The sequence below is a fragment of the Panicum virgatum genome, chromosome 8K (genome assembly GCF_016808335.1).
Source record: "Panicum virgatum strain AP13 chromosome 8K, P.virgatum_v5, whole genome shotgun sequence".
Taxonomy (NCBI): domain Eukaryota; kingdom Viridiplantae; phylum Streptophyta; class Magnoliopsida; order Poales; family Poaceae; genus Panicum; species Panicum virgatum.
The window spans coordinates 7,242,498-7,252,091 of NC_053143.1; the positions used below are offsets into that span (position 1 = coordinate 7,242,498).

The following is a 9,594-nucleotide window of genomic DNA, read 5'->3' on the forward strand; positions in this document are numbered from 1 at the left end:
CAGAGTTAAATCAGCTCTTGCATGAGGTACGTGAAGGAGCCTGCGGTACTCACCAATCGGCTCATAAGATGAAATGGCTGATTAGGCGATCGGGTTATTACTGGCCCACTATGCTTGAAGATTGTTTCAAATATTACAAGGGATGTCAAGCATGTCAGAGGTTCGGTAAAATTCAGATAGTGCCAGCATCAGTGATGAATCCTATCATCAAACCCTGGCCATTCAGAGGATGGGGCATGGACATGATTGGACAGATCAACCCGTCGTCTAGCAAGGGTCACCAATGGGTCTTAGCTGCCACAGATTATTTCACAAAGTGGGTAGAGGCAGTGCCCATGAGGACAGTAGCATCGAGAGATGTGATCAGCTTTGTCAAAGAACACATCATTCATAGATTTGGGATCCCTCAGACCATTACGACCGATGGAGGATCGGTCTTTATATCAGAGGAATTCAGAAAGTTTGCCGATGACATGGGGATTAAGCTGATCAGATCATCTCCGTATTATGCCCAAGCTAATGGACAAGCTGAGGCATCCAACCAGAGCCTTATCAAGCTCATAAAGAGAAAGATTGATGAATACCCTAGGCGTTGGCATGAGGTGTTATCAGAAGCTTTGTGGGCATATCATATTTCGTGTCATGGGTCCACCAAGACGTCGCCGTACCATCTAGTCTACGGCCAGGATGCTGTGCTACCATGGGCCAACACGGCTGGATCAAGGCGTGTTGAGTTTCAGAATGATCTATCTGCTGAACAGTATGCAGCCTTGATGAACGATAATGTGGAGGACCTGACAGAGCTAAGGCTTTGGTCACTGGAAAAAATCAAAGAGAACAAAGCTAAAGTTGCCCGTGCATACAACAAGAAGGTCAAGCCTAAAGATTTCCGAGTTGGAGATTTGGTTTGGGAGGCGGTATTGCCATTGGGAACTAAAGACAAAAAGTTTGGTAAATGGTCTCCAACTTGGCATGGGCCGTATAAGGTTGATCAGGTTTTACCTGGGAACGCATACATGCTCGAGGAAATGGATGGCGTCAAGTTTGCCGTTGCTGTCAACGGTCAGCATCTCAAGAAGTATTTCCCGAGCATGTGGGAAGGCGAGTAACGAAAAGCCGATGAGATCCATCTGGCTGCAGTGTAATAGGCCAACACGTTGAGTTGGCCGCGCAAAAAAAAAAGAGTCATGAAAGGCCAACACGTTGAGTTGGCCAGTAAAAAAAAATCATCATGACAGGCCAACACTTTGAGTTGGCTAGTGAAATATATGAAAAGCGAATAGCCGATGTGCGACCATCGACTTAAGATGTTTTTAAAAGAACAGTTGCAAGTCTCAAAGTTAATAGGCAGTACTAATTCTATCTTGAGCCTATCTACTGGTTCAGGAACTCTTCTATGGCATGGATGGCTTCAGTACGGACGGCATCTGCTCGTGCTACAATCGCTTCGTCATCCTTGTCATCGCCTGTAACTATCTGCCGACTCAAGGTGCTGATCTCTGCAAACTCTGCTTGTATCTGCTTGGATATTTCCTGGGTTTCTTGTTTGGAGTTTGCAATGGAGATTTCTTCAGCCTGGATGAGTTCTTTGGTGCTGCGGACCTTTTCTTCGAGTTCTGCCAGTTCTTTCTTCAGAAGGTTGAGTCGGTTCATGTTGGCAGACACGTCAGCTTTGGTATCTAGAGTTGCCTTCTTCTGGTTGAGGGCCTTACACTTTTGGGTAATGTCAGCTTTCAGAGAAGTTTGGGAGCGACGTGCTTCCATCCTTTGTTGTGCTTTACTGACTTCTATCCGAAAGAATGGGAGGTTGCTGGCTGACCAGAGCTTGATTTGCAATGGCTCTGGGAGTTGGGGTTCTATTTGCTCGAAGATGTTCTTTATTTTGCTGGAACCATCAACCAGAGCGGTGATTGGAGCGGATAGAAGATCCCTGATGAGTTGAAGCTGATGTGTCAAGTTAGCCGATTGCTGCAGAGATAATGCTTCTGTTCCAGGGACAATCAGACCCATTGATGCTGAGTCGAAGGAAAGTAAACCTGAAATGTCAAAGCTCTATGGACATCTCTGGAGTTAGAACAATATGCATTTATGAAGTTATCGGCTGGTTCAGAATTGGTTTTGTAATGTCACCTGTTCTGGAGAAGAAGTGTTGGTCGGTTCGGGAGCAATCGTCCTATCAGAGCTGGTGTTAGCATCAAGAGCATCGACTGTATCAGCTTGTTCTTCGTTTGTATCCATCAGTGCATCAGGAGTTGCAACCATCTCGTGTTGATTCAGGCCTTCTACATTGGAGGTTTCTTCAGCTGCATCCTGGAAATAGAATTATAGTCAAACAGAGTGTATATGATTCAAACAAAGAAAAAGGTTTTGAAAGATGAGTTACCTGGTTGGTGGTGGACTCTGATGGACTTGGGGAAGCTGGTGCTAGTTTCTTGATCACTCGCCTTGTGATCATCTTCCTTTTCTTGGTTAAGACTCGGGGGGCAACTACTGCAGAGGCTTGTCTTCGCTTGGAAGCCGACTGGAATAAGTCTGGCTGAACAGACATTATCACTTTCTTCATTGGTGGTGATCCTTTGCAGAAAAGTACATCAGGAGCAGTTAGAAGAAAGTGAAATGGCTCCCCAGTGCTGGTCATGGGTTCTGAACCATCTTGTTGCTGCTGACAGGATGAGCAGGTTAGGCCAAGAGAAAGGAGTAGAGGATTTAAAAGGATGGATGCATAAAATCAGTACCTCTTCCTCGGGGATTACGTATTCAGGATCAATTTGCTGCAGTTGAGGGCCTAGAGCTTTTCTGAAGACATGTGTTGTCCACATCTTCCACCAAGTATCAAAGCCGATTGATGAGGAGGTGAAAGACAAATCGGCTGGTATTGAAATGTGGAGGTTGTCAAACATGCTGTAGCATCTCGAGCTGGTGAGACCATCAGGCAGATCGGCTCTGCTCTCCACCAAGTGGTAAATATGGAAGTGGGGAGGGACCTGTCCTAGGCCAAATTGCCGAGCTGCTATGACTGGCTGGTAAGATTCATAGCCTGGCTTGATAATTCTGTTAGAAGTGCTGATGCCAACAGGAAGGAAGCTAGGTCGAATCATTAGAGAATATAGATGCCGAGTGCTGTCGTCATCGGCAAAATTATCTAATCTGAAGGCAGATGGGTTCTCAAAGTATTCAGATTAGGTAAAAGGGAAGTAGAGGGGATTATCTACTCCTTTGTAGAAGACTCTGAACCAGTTTGCTGCATCTGTCGAATTCAGTTTACTGCCAGGGAGACTAAACAAAGCTTGGCCGTAGCTAGTGCATCTAATTAGTTTGCCGCTTTCATCAGGGAAAGAGTTCTTGGTCAGGCTTTGGAAGTTTGGGATATGGTGTTGAAAATACAGTTGTGCCCATAACTGAATAAACCACCAAGGGCCTCCAGTTCTCAGTTTCTTGTGGTTGAGCAAGTTAGATGTCATTAAATGGAGATATCTGTATGTTTCTCCAAGAAAGAGTTTGCCTAGGCCGGTGTGATTACCATGGGCCAGGTGGTAGGCCAAAGGGAGATAGTTCTTGGTTGGAGCTAAGGAAGGGCCACAGAAGATGAAGTGCTCTAGCCAAAGATTTAAGAAGGCTGTGTGTTCCTTCTCAGTCACTGTACCTTTTGTTTTCATGTGCTGATTCATGTAAGTACCCCAATTTGTGCAGTTGGCTTTGGAAGAAAGCTTGAAGGGAACTTCTGCCATTTTGTGAGCAGCAGGATTGGGGGAGTTAATGTCTAGTCCGATGATCATGACAACATCTAGCAGAGTGGGAGTCATGGATCCATGACCAAAAAGGAAACAATTCAGAGCATCAGACCAGAAATAGCTGATGGTTTTCAGAAGATTTTCATCTTTGTCAAGGGGTGACAGTGATAAGCTAAGTGCATCGGCTATGTTTAAATCTTGCCACAAGGGCATATGAGCTTTTGCTACTCTGTTGTACCATGTTATCCAGCTCTCAGGTGGATTAGGCCAGGCTCTTAAGCTGTCGGCCCAGAGGTTCAAATCGATGTTTTGACTCACAAAAGGAATCCTATTTGCTTCACAAGAGATCAAATCTGTGGGGGTTTCATGGGTTTGTGGGCCAAGACAGAAAGATTTTGGATTAGAAGGATCCGGCAAAAGGATGTCTGATACCTGAAGTTCAGAAGTTCAGAAATATGCATATGATGTCATGTTTCAGAGTTCCAGTTTCAGAAACTTGGTAAGCTGAAGAAAAACTGAAAGATTAGGCCGTATATTACCTTCAGGCCGTGAATTGCCGCATTGTGGACTGCAGAGCTTGTCGTTTGAGCTGTAGAATCTGTCATGGTCAGATCTGTTGACTTAGGGTTTGATTGCTGGAGATTCTGGTTCGAATTCCGGCTGCCTGGATAATTCTTGCTCGGATTTATAGAGCTTGGTTTTCGAATTACACTCGAGTTTGAGGGTTCGTCGAGTTCGGTTCAGACTGGAAGTGTTATTCTTCTGCGGGTTGCTTCTAGTTTGAATTTCGTCGGCTCTTGGATATTTATGGAAGCCTGATGCGTTGCCATCGGCTTTTTGGAAAATAAACGAAGGCACATGGAATTAAGGGAAACTTGATTTCATTAAAAGGAAATTCATTACAGAAAAAGCCGATTTTACAAAAGGAATTAATCCTTCGGCTTTATGATCCTATTCCTACGATGCTGCCTACATCTACCAGTCGTAGGTGTCTGAACACCTACGGCGCTTCGGGCTTCGCGATGGTGCGTCTCCACCATCGTCATCGTCGTCGTCGCCGCTGCTGCTGCCGTTGTCCTCGGTGCTGTTGCTGCTTTCCTCTTCGCTCCCCTCCATGGGAGCCTTGAGGAACTGATGGGGGTTTCCCCCTGCCGCCGTATCGTCGCTGGAAGAAGAGCCGATCTCTTCGGAGGTGTCGGCTCCTTCCCAGGAGAAGGCGTCATCTTCACTGTTCTCCAGTTCCTCTTGGATGAGGAACTAGAGGTCTTCCTCTCCTTCAGTCATGGGCTCGTCCTCCTCGGAGGCGATCCCGAAATCGAACTCCTCTGCATCCCAGTGCAGAGGAGCCAGTGCCTCATAGGCTGCTGTCAGGTCCCACTCGGGGGTCGGCTCTCGGCTCTCTGGGATAGAGTCGATGGAGGAGGCCGAGAGGGAAGAAGAAGAAGGGGGAGAGGAGGAGGAAGAAGAGGAGTCTCCAAAAGAGTTGGAGCCGGAAGAAGAAGAAATCGCCATTGCTGGTGGTGAAGGATTGGGGTTTCTGCGCTACTGGTTTTGGGAAGAAGAGGGAGTTTTGCTGTGGAGAAGAGTCGATTCGGGTGAGATTAAATAGTGAAAAGGTGGAAGTTGGATCGGCAGTTTTCACGTTCTACGAGGTGCCAGTTGCAGAGACGTTGCGTCTTCCTTGGTGGTTGCAATGTGGTTAATGAACATTAACGGGAAGATGAAGCGACAGATTGGTTTTGGAACTATCATTGCCAAAACCAGGGGGCATGTGTTATCGCAATAAATTAACAGGGTTAATCTATGGGCCAAAATCAAGATGGGCTTAAAGCAGAAGACTAAAGAAGGCTTGTAAATCGGCTCCTGCGTGAGCATATGGGCCACATTGGCAGTGTATCCTTAGATTTAGTTTAAGATTAGAGATAGAGTCCAATCGGGACAAGATTAGTTTAGATTGTTTTCCAAGTCTCCGGACTATAAATATGTACCCTTTGTTATTCATGAAAGGGAGCGTCATCACGACCCGCAAACAACAACTCACGGCGCATCTCCACCCCTAATCCTAGGGTTTCATCCAAGTAAGTGCCATGCTGCCCTGATCGGTTCTTGCGATCAGGGCAGTATTGTTCTTGCTTTTACCTTGGTATTACTCGTACTGAAGCGTTTTTGATGGCGAGTAGTACTAGTTATCATGATGTTCGTAGCATGGCTTTTAGTAGATCCATTGTGCTTCGTTGCTTATCATCTACGAATATCATGTTGTCTCTGTGCAATCACTTTCCAATCTCATGCTAGTTCTTATCGCATAGAATTAGTCGCACAAGGACAACACCCTGCTTCTTTCATGTTTAGTAGATCTGATCTGTTGTGGTTTGCTCTTATCTTAAGAGTTGGCATAATATCTGCTAGGTTAGGCCTTGCAAACGGATTAGATGATCCGGTGGCGTAGTAGATGCTTTATCTTAGCCTTAATAGGGATTGTTCCGGGAATCGGCTCTTGCTAGTTCTTAGGCCTCTGTTTTAGGTTATGGTTCAGTTGTTTGTTACGTTCGCTAGGCCTAGTCACGTGTAGGATGTTCCGATCTAGCAGTGAAGCTGTTACCATCGTGGGTTAAATCAATTAGATTTGATTGAAGCAGTTTTATAGTAATTTGCTCTATTTATCATATCCGGATACAATCAGATCCCGTCTGACACCGGGACTCGATCGGCTCTTCAAAGCCGATGCAAGAGTCGTCCCGGGGAGCCGACCACGGCTCGGACTTACGTTTACACGTGTCTTTGTATGCAGGAAACTGTTCGGAGCACGTCTACACCCTCCTAATCGGGTATAGGTCAGGTGGCACGCCCGGTTTTGACACCTCCTCCGGGCGCGTGACGGAAATTGCGGGCCGTCGACGAGGGAGCAGTGCCTCTAGCGCCCTAGCGACCTCCCGGCTCTTCGTGTTGCCCGTCGTTGCTCGCCGGTGGGTTTCGGTCGACAACAGACATTCTTTCACCAACCGAGCAATTTCATCAACCCCAAAAATAAGGCCTTGTTCATCATCTCTATTCAAAGGCATCTCAGGTGCAATGCCTATTAGTGGTTCTTGCCTTTGCTCATCCTCACAACATTCATCCTCTTGATATGCAGGAGCATTATATTGTGCAGATTCGGTTTCGCTTACATTGTATAGATGCCTATGGTTGAATGTCTGGACAACTTGCCAATTGTCACCCAGTTTTGTGTCTGGCAAATAGAAGACCTTCCTAGCTTGAGTGGCCAATATTAAAGAATTGTCCTTGTACCATAGACTTCCAACATTGATGCTTTTAAAGAAGCCATCATAATTAAGTTCAGTCCTCCTCCCATCCAGTTTAAACCACTCACATTTAAACAAAACTACTGTCCTCTCATCAAAATTATACTCTAACTGAATTATCTCTTTCAAGGTTCCAAAAAAAATCAATGAATTGACCATTGTGCATACCTTGTGTCATTACTCCACTGTTTTGTGTTTTCTTATTCTTGTCACGGTCAATAGTGTTAAAGCGCACACCATTCACAATGCACGAGGAGTATTTTCTGACTCTAAAATCAGGGCCGCATGCCAATGAAAAGAGACCATCATCTACCTCTTCTTGATGAGTATCCCGCAACCTCATGATCTGCCACATGCAACACACACAAATCAGAATCTTTATAGAATAAAATGCCTAATAGATGCGAATGTAAACTTACATGGTTCCTGAACCAATTCTGAAAGCCAAGCCGAATTTTTCTTTCAACGTTATGCACCCCTGTTGTCTCTAATTCATCTCTGAACATGCTGCAGAAAAAAGAAGTTAGCATCTGTCAACTACAAAGTTGCCAAAAAAAAGAAAGAAGGCAAACCACACAACTTACTTCACATATTTCTCAACTTGACTGCAGTTGTTAAGCACATACCACACCATTTGTTCAAAGGAATTTTCATCGTATACAAGTTCATTTGCAGAAGTAAAATGAACTCCATGCCCAAAAACACCAACACCATAGGCCTCTTCATCAGAAAACCCTTTATTCCTTGGTTCTCGATTAAATCTTGTTTCAACATCATCCATGTACTTAGAGCAAAATGTCAGGCATTCATTAGCAACATATGCCTCGGCAATTGAACCTTCTGGCCGAGCCCTATTCCTCACATAGCACTTCAAAGTGTAAAGCCTCCTTTCAATCAGGTACATCCAACCAAATTGCACAGGACCTCGGAGTAATGCCTCATCAGGTAGATGGACAGCAAGGTGCATCATCACATCAAAGAATGCCGGGGGGAAAATTTTCTCAAGCTTCATCAAAATTATAGGGATCTCTTTCTTCATTTCAACCAATACATCCTTGTTAAGCTTTCTCCTGCATAGTTCCCTGAAAAACTTCCCTAACTCCGCTATTGATTCATAAATATCATTGTCCAAAAATCCTCTCATAGCAGCTGGTAAGATTCTTTGCAAAAGAATGTGACAATCATGTGTTTTCAGCCCTTGTACCTTCGTTCCCTCAGCATTTACACATCTTGAGATGTTAGAAGCAAATCCATCTGGAAATTTCACCTTCCGGAGAAAATCACAAAAGGCCTTCTTATTTCTTGTGGATAAGGTGTACCGAGCATGGGGCATCTCACATGATTCTCCATCATCTCTAAATTGCAGCTCCTTTTTAATTCCCAAATCTTTCAGATCAAGCCTTGCTTTAGCTATATCCTTTGTCTTCCCAAGTATGTTCAGAATTGTCCCAATGAGGGCCTCGCATATGTTTTTCTCAATATGCATGACATCAAGATTATGCCTCAGCTTCAAAAATTTCCAATACGGCAACTTCCATAAACTAACCATTCGGCTCCAAATTCGCACACGACCCGCTTCCATTTTAGAACGCTTCCTCTTCCCAGTTTCTTGTTGCTTCCCAGGTCTAACATCTCTAACTTTCTGCAATTCAGCTAGCAGCTCTTCTATAGTGAATTTCTCTAGTGGGTCATCACTTTCATGAAGTCCAACATACTCATTGTTTCTCCGCAAACGGTGTCCCTTTGGAAGGAATCGAACGTGCCCAAAATATCCAGTCTTGCTCCTTAGCCCGTAGGAAAGAGGGTGCTTGTCACAATGGATACATGCAAAATAGCCCTTTGTGGTACGCCCTGAAAGAGTACTCAGAGCTGGGTAATCATGGATGCACCAAAGAACTACAGCACGAAGGCTAAATGTTTTGCCAGTAAGGGCATCATAAGTAGGCACACCTTTCCAAAGATCAAGCAAATCTTCTATAAGAGGCTCTAAAAACACATCAAAGTCCTTTCCTAGTGATTTAGGTCCTGGAATAAGCAACGCCATCATGAAGTTTGACTTTTGCATGCATGCCAAGGGTGGAAGGTTGTATAGCACAATCAATACAGGCCACATGCCGTATCTTGAGTTCTGTTCTGAAAAAGGACTAAACCCATCAGTAGCTAGTCCAAGTCTAATGTTTCTTGGATCATTTGCAAAGTCTGGATATACTCAGTCAAAATCTTGCTATGCTTCACCGTCAGCTGGGTGGCTCATTTCCTTCTCACTAGGCTAGAAAATGTCACAACACTTTCTATGGTATCTTCTTTCTTTCTGGGTCTTTCCATCTTGAGAGATCACAAATAGGGCAATTGTTATGGTGGGCATATTCCTTTTTGAACAACACACAATTATTGTAGCAGACATGTATTGAATCATATCCAAGGCCTAGTTCCTTTACAAGATTCTTTGCTTCATCATATGATTTTGAGAGTGTATTGCATTCCGGGAATGCTTCAGCCAATAGCTTCATTACTGCTGAAAAAGTCGAATTGCTTATCCTATAGAAAGACTTCATATGAAG

The 9,594-nt window shown here is 44.6% G+C and overlaps 1 protein-coding gene across 1 annotated transcript; it reads right to left on the reverse strand.

The window, feature by feature from the left end:
* Nucleotides 1-2,282: 2,282 nt before the first annotated feature.
* LOC120645374 lies at nucleotides 2,283-9,077 on the reverse strand. Its single transcript, XM_039922165.1, has 5 exons — nucleotides 7,660-9,077; nucleotides 7,453-7,540; nucleotides 7,202-7,379; nucleotides 6,735-7,155; nucleotides 2,283-2,310 (listed from the first exon to the last, which is right to left on the reverse strand). The coding sequence occupies exons 1-5, from the start codon at nucleotides 9,075-9,077 to the stop codon at nucleotides 2,283-2,285; spliced, it is 2,133 nt and encodes a 710-aa protein (XP_039778099.1).
* Nucleotides 9,078-9,594: the final 517 nt, after the last annotated feature.